Below are 14,382 nucleotides of genomic sequence, written 5' to 3'. Positions count from 1 at the left end.
CAATAACAAAGTTACACTCTTCATATATATATTTAAATGATAACTGGTAGGCAGTGACATACCACCGAATAAAGCTTTCTTCATTGCCCTGTAATGGGACACAGAAGTTGGCAGGAATACCCAATAAATAATCAGCACCTTTACAACGACTGGCTATCGATTGACTTTAACTAATGCTGTAACAGCTAGTCTTTCAAAGATGCATAACACATGAGCTTGTCATGCTTTAACACCCTGATTCTCAAACACCAAATCATACGTTTTGATGGGTTAGTGCACAGAGCTGAAATACAGCTGTTTTGTAGAAAACACACCAAATAACCCCCTCCATCAACAATGCCCAGTAATATCTGTCCAGAATGAAACAACTTATGGTACTATAACAAGCAAGAGTTTTGGGAACAAGCAAGTTCACTCTCAAAAGTTTTGTGGGTTTTTTTTTCAAATGGCAGGTCTTTGGCACACAACTTTTCTCATTCATTGTAAAATCCTAGCTGGGAGCAATGATCAACTGTCCTTGACTTTGACGTTGTGGATGGATGACTGTGGGTTGAGGGTGGAACTCTGGGAGTGTGTGGGTAGTGGTGACTGGGACGAAGGGCACTCCATACTGGATCTGTTGGAAGCCAGGTATATATTGGACCTGTAATATATGTCAGAGATATGAAAAACGTAAACATGCACTTTGTTCAATCAATAAAAACTCCTTCAGATAAAAAACATTAAATATTCTAGCAATAAAGATACAATTTATTATTTTTGAAATCAGTTTTATTGGCCTGACTCATAATAACATGCAATATCTCTTCCTAACTCCTTCCCTTACAAACAAAATCAAAACAAGATATCTGTGAGCCAATGCTCACTAGTGATACCCCCGCTCTGATGTGAATATGCAAAATAAGCAAAGTCGACATTTAACAGAAAGCTGGCATCCGATTGGTACAGAAATATATCCCACAATATAGCATGCCTAAACAAACACTGTGTAAAAAAAAGCATCTCCGATAAATAGCTGCTGAGAAATCTTTGACGAAAATTTGTTTGAAAATTTTGGCAAAAAATAAACAAAGTCATTATTTAACAGGAAGTTGACGTCCGATTGATACAAAAATATATCCCACAATATGGCATGCCAAAACAAATAGTGTGTTAAAATTTCAAGCATCTGCGATAAATAGCTGCTGAGAAATCTTTGACGAAAATTTGTTTGAAAATGTTGGCTAAAAATAAACAAAGTCGTCATTTAACAGGAAGTTGACACCCGATTGGTACAGAAATATATCCCACGATATGGCATGCCTATACAAATATTGTGTTAAAATTTCAAGCATCTGCGATAAATAGTTGCTGAGAAATCTTTGACGAAAATTTGTTTGAAAATTTGGTTAAAAAATAAGCAAAGTCGTCATTTAACAGGAAGTTGACGTCCGATTGGTACAAAAATATATCCCACAATATGGCATGCCTAAACAAATAGTGTGTTAAAATTTCAAGCATCTGCAATAAATAGTTGCTGAGAATTCTTTGACGAAAATTTGTTTGAAAATTTTGGCAAAAAATAAACAAAGTCGTCATTTAACAGGAAGTTGACGTTTGATTGGTACAAAAATACATCCCACGATATGGCATGCCTTAAAAAACACTGTGTAAAAATTTCAAGCATCTGCAATAAACAGTTGCTGAGAAATCTTTGACGAAAATTTGTTTGAAAATTTTGGCTAAAAAATAAGCAAAGTCGTCATTTAACAGGAAGTTGACGTCTGATTGGTACAAAAATATATCCCACGATATGGCATGCCTTAACAAATATTGTGTAAAAATTTCAAGCATCTGCAATATATAGTTGCTGAGAAATCTTTGACGAAAATTTGTTTGAAAATTTTGGTTAAAAAATAAGCAAAGTCGTCATTTAACAGGAAGTTGACGTCCGATTGGTACAAAAATATATCCCACGATATGGCATGCCTTAACAAACACTGTGTTAAAATTTCAAGCATCTGCGATAAATAGTTGCTGAGATAAATGCGACAGAAATTTTGGTTACGGACGGACAGACAGACGGACAGACAGACACACAAGGGTAAAACAGTATACCCCCTCTCCTTCGGAGCGGGGGTATAACAATGAGACCAAAATAATGAGCGTTATCCATCTACAAAAGGTTAGCATCAGAAAGCTTCGATGGGAGATCCACTGTAGATTTGGATTTGTTTAACAAAGGTCCAACCATACACTTTCATTAAGAATTTTTTGTTTAGTTAACCAGTGTCAAAAGAAGTACCCCAATCAATCCTAAAATATTAGTCCCCACCTGTTGTATTTGAGGTGACTTCTGACTAGATGACCAGCAGCCAGAGCCCCCATCAGGGACAGCTCCCCGGCTAACACTGTCCCACACACGACCCGGGCCAGCTGTTTAGCATTGTGTCCAGGATTCTCGGGATTCGGTCCTTGAATTCCAAGCATCTGAAAGACAAATCTCATCATCATCGATAATTCCACGTAGGTGTACATTCTCAAAGAGATTTTATATTTCAAATTCAACAGAAAGTTTTTCATTACATGTAGAAATGTCTATAAAAGGAATTTACAATTTATACATGCCGCCACTAGGTATAAAATTTAATAAGTTGGTATCATCCTATACCTGGTCACTACATGAAAAAATAACTAACAGTATATGTAAACATAAGATATAAGTATATCTGGTACCTTGAGACAAGCTTGTTGGGCTGGGAGGATGGTGCCTCCCCCCACTGTCCCCACCTCTATACAGGGCATGGTACAGCTGATGTAAAGGTCCTCATGGGTGGGGCCGGTGGCTTCCATCAAAGTAATGCAGTTACTGCTGGCCACACACTGGGCGGGATCCTGTAACATGTCAACAAAGCTTTTGTTATCCAAGGATTTCTATTTATAATGTCAAGTATCATTCAACATTTTTTTTCTCCAGCTCAAGAACCTTGAGCTTTTTCTTCAATGATTTTACTAAAAACTTACCTGTCCAGTTGCTATAAATATTGCTGACACAACATTGGCAGCATGAGCATTGAACCCTCCAATACTGCCTGCCATCGCTGAGCCAATCAGATTCTTGTTCACATTAAGATCGACGAGGGCGGACACAGAAGTTTTGAGAACGTTCTTCACCACCTTACTGGGAATGACGGCCTCACACACAACAGACTTGCCTCTACCCTCAATCCTGCAAAAACAACGTTACTTCAGTAATAATTCTCTGACTATTCATAGATTTATAGAGCTACATGTACTACGAAAAAACAGAAATATTACCAAATTATACTTTTTTTTATATTTCCTGAATTATATCAATCACTACCGTAATTTTAAAAACATGATTTTAGTTTCAGGAAATCATCGGTATAAATAAATTCAATAAATGCATTACATGTTAACCTACCAATTGACAGCAGCTGGCTTTTTGTCAGTGCAGAAGTTGCCACTAAGACTTAAAAGCTCCATATCCGGAAATAGATCATTCACGTGATGGATGACTTTTTCAGAGCCCTGCCAAAAAAAAATTATGCATCAGTAAACTATTGTATCTTTGTAACAATATATATGCGTACATTTTCATCAAACTGCAACATTATTTGAGCAGGCTTTTATAATAACAAACATTAATACAAAAACTATCATTTAAAGTTATATGTAGCAATCATTGGACAACAATCAAATTTTCGCTAATTTCGGCTTCAGAGTATTATAAGTTAATTTCTGCGATTCCTTTAATTATCTGCCCTTACCTTAGACAGCATGTTCATTCCCATCGCATCTCCAGTACTAGCAATGAACCGAACGTACAACAGTCTACCTGCTTGTGCAATCTGCAGCTTGTTCAATCTGGCGAACCTAAAATTACAAGGGTTCAATATTCAAAGCATGGAAATAAGATTACATCCTCATTCCTTGACAGTTATTCAATTTAATTCTTACCGACTGGTTTCATCAAATAATTCCTTTAATGAAGTAAAATTGTCCTCCATCCACATTTTTAATTCGCTAAAAGAGAAGAAAATTAATTCAGTCCACATTATAACTGTTAACAGAAATGAGATATATATATATATATATTGTCTGCTTGATTTTATATAATGACTTAAAAGGAATTGGGACGTAAATTTTTAATAAGGAAATGACAATGAACAACAAACCTGGCATCTATGGCACTTGGCATGCGGACAACTGGTGCCCTTGTCATTCCATCCCCTATCACTGCACTACGAACCCCATTACTCATCTGTAACCACAAGACAAAGTTTCAGGTATGTTACATATGAGAAAAGAAAGTATTCATGCAAATCATCCATTACATGCTTATTTTTAAGTACCAGTAGATATTTCCATAGTTTTGAAGTAAATCCCATGTTTTGCTTGTACACAATGTATTGTAAGATGGTAAGATAGTAGACAGTAGATAGTAGACCTATAGTAACTATTATGTGGTAATTTGAATATAAAAATAACTCTCACCTCCAAGGCTCGACATCCTCTGTTGGTGCTAGCTACCAGGCAGCCCTCTGTGGTTGCCATGGGAATGTAATACTTCTGTCCGTCCAGTAGGAGGGGACCAGCCTTACCCACAGGGACCGGCATGTAACCCAGGACGTTCTCACAGCAAGCTCCATTAACCTACGGGTACAGAAAATCATTTGAAGCTTGTTTCATATCAAACATAAAAAAATTTTCTTGACACATTTTTCCTCCTGATGCAAACTGTTTTGGCATTCCTATGTAAATCATTCTTTCATTCTAGTAGATGAACTTTGGAAATAAATCAAAAGTTTCATTCTTTCACTTCTTTCAAGAGTTTGCTTGCTAAATAGATGCACATAACATTAATGTTTACATGAACTTACCAAGTCATATCCTTTATAATTCTCAAAGGGCAGACTATCCAGAGCATCTATGGTGGGCAACTCCTCTGTCAACATGTTTCTCCTATGAAAACAAAACACACATAAGAAACAGCATGCAAATCAGGTTAACATATGTTATAATATTCTATTAAATGCCCCCAAAAAATCCATAATAAAACAGATGTTTTTCACATAAAATAAAAGAAAAACATGTTTTGTCTTACATGTACATGTACATGTATGCAAATGTCTGTTATCTACATGTAATACACTAGATGAAAAATTACCTGATTCTGACACCTCTGCACTCATCTCCAATCATTGACTCTATCTTATAGGAGGGAATGTGTTTACTTTTGACTAGATTGGATATTTCTTCATCAGTCAGAGACTTGGGACCTTCCTATATTTATTAAGAAAAAATCATTTTTAAAATGATTACATGTACAAATTTAAAGAATTTACTGTCTTGCTTCTTATACCAGTATTTTTCATGTAGATTCTTATAAAAAATGTGTTTTTCAAAATATTACGGTACAGTACTTCTTAAATCTACGAAATTTCTGATAGAAAATAATTTTCAAGCAAATCATCTATTTAAAACATAAAACATTTATATGTAAAAGGGAAATGAAAGCTTACCTCCGAGTTTAAAATTTTCAGACACTCCTCAGTACTCCTGGGAGGCCTCAGTGAAGGAATCCTCTGCAGTGGTGAGTAGGAGGGAGCATTCAGGTCCGTCTGTGTCTCCACGTGCACCAAAGACGTCTCCGCCTCCGAATCATCGGAGTCTTCTCCAAGAACAAAATTGACTTCACATTTCTTCTCCTCTTTCTTTGTATCTAAAACGTATAAGAAACATTAATTTTACTTGATGTATTTTTATTCACATGGACCAAAAAATTCTAATATTAAAATAATAGAGACATTTTTTAAAAGATGCATTTATCTTTTACATCATGATAGAAACCTTTGTCCTCCAATCCCAACCAAACAATGTGATTAATATTTAATAATTAATTTAATTATCTATAATTCTCATTAATCATATGTACCATTCTGTGGTTGTTCTTTGTTGATATGTACAGCAGGAGCTGTTGCTGTAGGCTCTTTGTTCTCTCTGGTTGTGGAAGACATCAGAAGTTCGTGCTCCATAGAATTGTCATCAAAGAAAGCATACTTGACAATCAGGAATATAGCAAGTGCCAAGGTGAAAGTGGAATCAGCCTTGACGGTGAATAACCTGTGAACAACAGAAATTAGTTAACAAGTGTTCAAAGTAATTATATGATAGCAATGCTTAAATATCAAATAGCATATCATGACAATAAAATTGACACTATACAGAAGATTACTTATTTTTAGCGAGTACTTAATTCTTCGATTCAACTGTTTTGCATCAAATCGCGAGAATAAAAAGTCGCAAACATAAAATTTTATCATACATGTAGTTTCATTTCGTTTACATCTGTCAGAAAAATAAAAGCGAGATTTAAAAATCTGCAAAATGTGTCTCTCTCACGATTTTAAGCGGATATCAATTCATGTTTAATTAGGAATTTACAGTAACCAATACATGTATGGAAGTAGAAATTAGATATTGGTTTGATTAATGAATACCTCTGAATGTAGAAATACCAAAGAGAGACATCAGGCTCTCTATACTGAGTGCTAGCCACGTCGTGTCCCATCATATCCATGGTTTTTTTGTTGGTAAGAAATCGGCTGTGAAAGTGCACCATTAAAAGACCAGCCGACTACAACAAAGATACAAAAAACTTAAAATACTTCAGGTGGTGTTGAAAATATATCTAATTAAACATTAACAGTCCCAATTAGCAAATGAATTTTAAAGAAATGCATTTCATAGAACATAAAGAACTCAAATTGATATAAAATCTGATTTTACAGACCATTATGATTTTGACATTCTGGGTGACTGGGTTTGGCCTGACATCTTTCTCTTCTTCATGCAGGATCTGAGCCAACTGTTGTAGATGCTTCAACCCCTGCCCTCTTCCCCTTTTACGTGCTACCTATTGTTGCAAGAAAAATATAGACATTGCCATTTAATCAAAGTTACCTTGCCATTGAAATTTTCTTTTCTATGTATCAAAGTAGCATATTTTTTCTGGTTGTACACGTATATGTTTATATCCTTTACTGTCAGAAAACAAAATAAATATTAAAAGACTACTTACAGAAATTAATTAGTTTTTTTTTTTAAATTACTGTTTTAAATCTGACACCAAATAAAATTTTGAAAATTCAGCTGCGAGGGATAAAATGGATTATTGTCTTATCACACAAAAATTGATCTAAATGATAAAATGATGCAATTTCCTTTTTGCAATCATCTTACATATGAGTACTGGTAATAACCAACTTGAAGGGATTACCTCAAGAAACAAAGCTAGGCAAGCAGGATACAACATAATGAAGGCTAAGTAGTTGGCCAGGACAGCCAGACAGCCATAGAAACACATCATCTCTAAATGAGTCACATCTGGAAAAAAGATGTCAACATTCAGTGTCACAGTTTCAATACAGCCCAATCAATATACATGTATGAATATTACAAGTATCTTATGGTGACCAAGGCCCTAGAGATAACAAAAGTTGCAAGAGTTTCTCTAAAACAGTTATTGAAAGTAGTTACATTCAGTATTTTACTGGACTGATATGGACTGTCATAAAAAGGGGCATTAATACCACAGAATTTTGATACTGGGCAGGCAAGTTAAGTTTTTTCTAAATACTGGTAAGGATATTGTTGATGTTTTTAGAAAAGGAATTCTGGGTAAAATTAGTTTTAATACCCACTTTTTTCCAGAATCAAATGAGGTTAAAGATGCAATTGTTATCTATATTTTGAAAATGAAAAATATTTTAAATGAACAGGAGAGAGACAGGGAGAAAGAGAGATAGGGAGAGGACAGACAGATTTTACCTGACAATGTGCCCACTCCTATGACTAGAACTTCACAGATGGCATCCAGCGTCATGACTGGGCCGTGTATGGACATTCCATGGGCAATGTTTCTCTGGACTTCCTCCTGAGTCTTGGAATTCAGAGCAAACCGGGCCATGGCACAGGCTTTGGATAGGTCAATTAGCAGCAGGAAAAATGGAAGCGCCTCACTGAAAATTAAAGAAAAAAATCAAAATTGTGCATCGTCTTAAATGAGCACATCAGAGTCTATGTCCATTAAGAAGAAAACTTGCACCTTATTTCAATTTCATGGTGTTAAATAAAGTAGTGAAATACTTCAAAATTTTTATTCTAGAATTCATCGTAACAACATGCAATCTCCTTACAGCTATGAAATAGAAGACTACATATTTTTTACATTTGTTCAGGGCAATTGTACTACATGTATCATGATTCTTACGTTAATCCTGAGAGATCATTTCCAAACATTTTGATGATGGCAATGCTGAACACAAGGCTGGAAGACACCGTGAATATCCCAGAAATCCCTGTAACACATAATTAAAATACATGTACATGTATTCCTGTAGAATACAACCAACAGATCAATTAAATGTTCATATTAGGCCATTATTAATGAAACTCAGATTTTCTCATGAACAGTATTACCGTACCTTACAGTGTAAAAGAACTTTAAAATTTTAGCTATTGTACTTTTACACAATTCCTCACATATCAAATAATTTTGAAATGACCACAGAATACAAATTTTGTATACCATCAAGCTTTAATACAAGTTAGGCATTCAAATACTATAGACTTTTAATTTCTTAATATTAATAGACGTGGATCTAAACTCTGCAGTATCATTAATCACTTACCTAAAAGATATTTGGTCCCAAAACGTCGAAGATTTCGGAACTGGAGGTAAGTATACAGGACAGCAGAGAGCTTGATGATTGGCAGAAAGATGTGGTCGTTGTGGCCATTCTCCTTTTGCTGCCATACAGAAGTATATTAGAGAGTACATTACATTGAAAATCCACCAACTAGCAGTATAATCTGACTTCATTGCTTATCAAGTCATGATATTCAAAGGACACTGGCATACCTTACTCACAAAATGCAAATCTGAGTAACCATGGTAACATGATCTATAATTTAAACACTGAATTTTCCTTAAAATTTTAAGAGGAATATGTTGGAGGTTCAATAAATAAACCTATACTATACTTGGTCAGCTATCAATAAGTGTATGTTTGCTCTCTTTCTGACCAAATGACAAAAAAGTACCATTGATATTTTTATAAAAAATTGAATTATTACATGTTTTGGGGTTTACTCTTTTTTTTTTTGGGTGGGGGAGGGCAGTTGTGTGCTAATCTGTCAAAAAAATTTTGATTTTATAACATATTTAGAGAAGAAAAATTATCGTTCCATTTCAAGAATTTTTCAAAAAATGGCTGTATTCTTCTCTTACTATTGAAAAAAAAATGGCTACCTGATGCTGCTCACACTCGTAGTTCCAGCCACACACTTTGTCAGGGGTCGTGAAAATCCCCACCGAGGCCAGACAGGCTGAGAGGGTCAGTGTGGATAGGATGACCTCCCACGGCCGACTAGCGCAAAAATGTGCATGTTTGTAGAACAAGTTTCCCAACATGGTTTTTTTTCTTCTTCGATTTCTTCTAGTCTGAATTATAAATCATACAGAGCTATGAAAATAATACTGAACCTTTCTGCACTTCATGCATACATTCATTACCACTTGTATCTATATATATAATTTAGAACCATAGGCACTTGAGCCATGGGTTACCAACACATTGGGCTATCAACTTATAATTTATCAGCTGAAGTTCTATTCTTATTTACCAATCTGTATGCTCTTGTAATTAAAAAATTGTTTTAAAGCTTCAAAATATTTTATCTTCTTTACCTTAAATATTACTTTTCGCTTTAAACCACAGGTAAATGAAACTCGGGTTATCAATATATTGAGTCTGGGTTTCTCTATTTTTCTCAGATATTGGCAAAAGTTGGCTTGCTCAAGACATTTGATCACCATTCTTGAAAAACTCCCAAAAAATTATATTTCTTGAAATTCTGCTTTTTATCAATCGAATATTTACCTAGCCATGTTATATGTTCAGATTTTGAAAGACAACGACTCTCATCATGCATTCTCACAACTGACAAGGTTTGTTGATGATGTTGATGATGATGAGAACAGTTCAGTGATTAGAAAACTAAGGTTTCAAATGTTTCAGAAGAACTCTGTTCATCTCATAAAAAAATAAATGTACATCAGCTATAGTTAAATTAATAATAATGATATTGACAAGAGTAAAAAATTTATTAATTTCATTTAACAGGGATTTTCAAGGCCTGGAGATGGCCTTTGAAAGGAGAAATTTGAGATTTTCTCAACTTAGTGAACGTTAATGAATTTCAAGGCCTGGAGATGGCCTTTCAAATGAAAAATTTGAGATTTTCTCAACCCAGTGAATGAATTTTGCTTGAACCGTAAAATTTATTTAGTTAAGAATATTGAGCAGAGTATGGAACATTATTCTGAAAATAAGAAGGTGGCAACATTGCATATCCAAGTCGGTTATGTATTTTTTCTGCCATGTTGCCACCTTCATATCCTGCATAAATCACCAAAGGAAGTATTTTATTGTTTATATCTTCCTTTTAACAAATTAATAAACTGATTCTTAAATGTACGTAAAATTCACTAAATTACTGGCAATGTTACATCAGCATGTTTGCTAAAAGAAACAGCCAAATCGTCTCCTGTGGGAATTTGATTCTAACATAATCATAATTATTTCGTGCAGGCTGTGATTTTTCTTAGGTCGCTGTAGGTTTCGGCCAATTGATAAAAGGGGCGTGTAGATTTCAGTCCTGTCAGTTTCAGTCGCTGTAGGTTTCAACCAATTGATAAACTGGGGATGTAAATTTCAGTCTGGCTGCTTTTTATAGAGCTATAAATTAACTATAAGTTACGTAAGAAATAGAAAGAATCATACTCGGTAGATGTAAATATAACCAATATAATTGAAAGTTTGTGTAATAGAAAAATCATTAAAACACTTAAACAGATTATATCAATAACCAAATACATGTATGAACTTCTTTATCAATACACATCCAAGGGTCCCAAAGATTTAAAAACAATACTATTTTGGGATTAATAGGGGGTTGAATGACATGATGACAATAGTGTCAAAACACGCTGTCCGAGGTCAAAGACTATAAAATAACTCACCTCGATTCCTTATCCAGATATATCTCTCCAAACTTCGAGTTTCTCTTCTTCTGTTAGATTTATGACATAACTGTTCTTTAATCACCTTTACATCATCCTCAAAGTCGCCGCAATTTCTCCTTCCAACATGACACTTCCACGATTTCCAATTTCGTAAGAAATGGATTTATATTTTTAGAATGTTGAACCCGATCTAATTTAGTCCATTATATATACTTTTGCGGGATTGTTTTGCGGTCCCTTTTAAATTAAGTAATTTATTAGGAAACAAAACTTACAAGTGATTACATTCCTTTTATGAACGACGATGACAATTAGTCAACAACTGTTGAAATCGTCCACTAATGAGCTAAAAATAGAAACCTTAAAATAGCACTTGACGTTTGGTTTCGAGAGGCCTGTGGGATACATTGCTTGCCTTTTAAAACTCATAAACTTGTTCAAAAGGAACTGCTCATTTAATGTTTAGGTTCAGTACATGTGTACTAGAGTATCAGTTATTTCCTTTGTCCATATATTTGTGCTAATTTGCTTGACGAATGCAATGCATGTGTACATGTGATGGGAGAGAGTACATCTATGGACCATTCAGATTTAATCACAGGCCCCCTTTGCTCTACCAACTGAGCTATCTGGTGCCAGTTTGAAACTGGTCTGACCATGACATTCCCCCTTACATGATCTTCAACCTCTTTTAAGAGCACTGGGACACCCCCGGGTTCTTTCCTAGTGTCAGTTCCGCTTCGATCCAGCATCGTCAGAACACACAGGTTTTCTATCCGTTACACTGCTTTCAACCAGTGTAATGGAGAGAAAACCTCTGATGAAGAAATAGCCAAATCGTGTTACAGGGTCATCCCCTTGGGTTAATTATCTTTAATAAATGTCGGGTGAAAAATGTGGTATGAAAGGTTTGATAAGGTTGCAGGTGGGCGACGCAGGCGTTGTAGCCCTGCTTCCCAAGAGTATCATTTCAGCTCGTTAGGCAAGTGAGAGAAAGCGAATATGAGTCTATAACTTCTGAGTTAATATCTGTAGTTGTCATTTGTTTATTGTGCATAATAAAGTTCTGAGAGATGAAAGTGAGCAGTTGATTGAGTTATGGGTGAGTCTGAGGAGTGAGATATAATTGATAGGGCCTTACCAAGGGTACGCGTGGGAGACAGAGGAGAATAAGTTTGGATGTTAAAGAGTGAGGACGCATTTTTTATATTACCTGTGTTTCATATATATATTGTGTAATTCGTGTTCGCTGTAAATATGTAAATAAACTTGTAAATATAAATAATTAGTTATCAATCAGTGCGGGTGACAGGGGGGACCCCCGTCACAATCGTCTTGAATGGGATTTGAGTCAGACAAAATCATGATTATTTCCACAGTGCGTGATTTTGCTGAGGTTGCTGAAGGTTTTAACCGATTAATATACTGGTTATAACTGAATTGTGTAGATTTCAGTCCAGTCAATTTTTATAGAGCTGTGAATTGCAATCAATTTACATAAGTAAATAAATAGAAGAATTCATACTTTGTGTATGTATGCATGTAAAACAAGTGAGTGTGTACGAAAGACGAATAGGGGCACATGAAAAATATATTTTTATCTCGTAATTACGAGAAACGATCTCGTTATTACGAGTTAATTATCTCCTTATTGCGATAAAAGATCTCTTTATTACGAGTTAATTATCTCGTTAATACGAGAAAAAAGATCTCGTAACAACGAGTTAAATATCTTGTCATTACGAGAAAAGATCTCGTTATTACGAGTTAATTATCTCGTTATCACGAGAAAAGATCTGTTTAAAACGGCGCATTACATTGTTCTATTCCCTTTATGTAAAGTGTGTGAACTAATGCAATGTTTATTATTATACACATCCTTAGCATAATTTGATACAAAATCAAACCAAGCAGTTTTAAAGAAATTTCAGAAGAAGTAGCAAAGCAGATTAATTAATAAATTCAATGAACTGTTAATTAATAAGAACGATACTTATAATTTGTTGCCAGACTCCAAAATGTTAATATACAAAATCAATTCTTTTCAATATACAAGTAGATTGTGTATGAACATATAAAACACAATTCGGGTAATCCTATATATCCATGATTGAAACTATATAGTTATTAAAGTCATCTGTAACTAATAGAGTTGTATTTTTACGACTATAGGACTACCTGGTATTTACTTCGGAGTGGGATTATAATATATAAGTTGAAAACTCGTTCCACTTATTCATATAACATAAAATGTCAAATCCGATTATTTAATGTAGTAATTAATGAATAATGATCGTTGTTATTTAAAAACTAATCAAAATTAAATCAACGTTTCTAGAAAGAAAAAGATAGACTGAAAGGGTGGTCCAGTCGACTAGGGGGTCTTTTCAGAAATGCACCATTTTATATAAATCTTTTCTCGTAATAACGAGATAATTAACTCGTAATAACGAGATCTTTTCTCGTAATAACCAGAAGTTTATCTCGTAATAACGAGTAAATTATCTCGTTATTTCGATATCTTTTCTCGTAATAACGAGATACTTAACTCGTAATGAGATAATTAACTCGTAATAACGAGATCTTTTCTCGTAATTACAAGATATTAATTAACTCGTAATTACGAGATCTGTTCTCGTAATTTTGAGATAATTAACTCGTAATAACGAGATCTTTTTCGTAATTACGAGATAATTAACTCGTAATAACGAGATCTTTTCTCGTAATTACGCGATAAAAATGTTTTTTATGTGGCCCTATCCGTCTTTCGTAAGTGTGGTAAGAGCAAATAAATATTTTTCTTGAATTATAAGTTCATGTATCATGATACAGTAAAACATACTTATAACGAAGTGGAAGAGACAGGCAAAGTCTAATCATTATATTAAGCGTAATTTGTTGCATCCGTCAAGTTTACAACATGTACCCGGTAATAAAGTCAGGAGGAATAAAAATAACTTTGCTGTAAGCATGAATTCATTGTTTGCTGCGATTTACTGTAGCAAAATTAACTACATCAAACTACATTAACTAGTCCTTCAAAATCTTAAACAAAAACCTTTGGTCCCATTTAAATTATCAGAGTTAATTATAAGGGAATTAAAAAAAGAAATATGCTTACTGTAAATTCCTTATATTATGCAAGTACTTAATTCCGCGACCCTGCTGTTTTGTATCAAATATGCGCGAGCACATCAAATCGTAAACATGGATGTTTTCACCTTATTTATTATTGCTCTTAACTCTCAGACAATAAAGGTGATATTTTAAAGTCTTCTTGCAATTTGAAG

The 14,382-nt window shown here is 34.4% G+C and overlaps 1 protein-coding gene across 1 annotated transcript; it reads right to left on the bottom strand.

Annotated features, from left to right (window-relative positions):
- Positions 1–424: 424 nt before the first annotated feature.
- On the bottom strand, positions 425–11,390 carry LOC128178148 (3-hydroxy-3-methylglutaryl-coenzyme A reductase-like). Its single transcript, XM_052845185.1, has 21 exons — positions 11,090–11,390; positions 9,317–9,508; positions 8,697–8,814; positions 8,276–8,363; positions 7,834–8,024; positions 7,283–7,389; positions 6,797–6,919; positions 6,504–6,640; positions 5,939–6,126; positions 5,526–5,725; positions 5,171–5,286; positions 4,884–4,965; positions 4,498–4,656; positions 4,179–4,264; positions 3,961–4,026; positions 3,771–3,876; positions 3,425–3,531; positions 3,004–3,208; positions 2,716–2,874; positions 2,315–2,469; positions 425–643 (listed from the first exon to the last, which is right to left on the bottom strand). Exons 2-21 carry the CDS (start codon positions 9,476–9,478, stop codon positions 508–510), a joined length of 2,691 nt encoding a protein of 896 aa, XP_052701145.1. The 5' UTR covers positions 9,479–9,508; positions 11,090–11,390; the 3' UTR covers positions 425–507.
- Positions 11,391–14,382: the final 2,992 nt, after the last annotated feature.

The sequence above is a fragment of the Crassostrea angulata genome, chromosome 3 (assembly GCF_025612915.1).
Source record: "Crassostrea angulata isolate pt1a10 chromosome 3, ASM2561291v2, whole genome shotgun sequence".
Lineage (NCBI taxonomy): Eukaryota > Metazoa > Mollusca > Bivalvia > Ostreida > Ostreidae > Magallana > Magallana angulata.
The sequence above is the reverse complement of the archived record's forward strand: the minus strand, read 5'-3'. Positions and strand labels throughout refer to the sequence as shown.

Coding starts and splice junctions, on each gene's coding strand:
- LOC128178148 (XM_052845185.1), bottom strand. CDS start 9,478: ATGTTGGGAAACTTGTTCTACAAACATGCACATTTTTGCGCTAGTCGG. Junction 8,815..9,316: donor ACGAGTGTGAGCAGCATCAG/GTAGCCATTTTT, acceptor TCTGTATGGCAG/CAAAAGGAGAATGGCCACAA. Junction 3,532..3,770: donor GAATGAACATGCTGTCTAAG/GTAAGGGCAGAT, acceptor TTTTTTTGGCAG/GGCTCTGAAAAAGTCATCCA.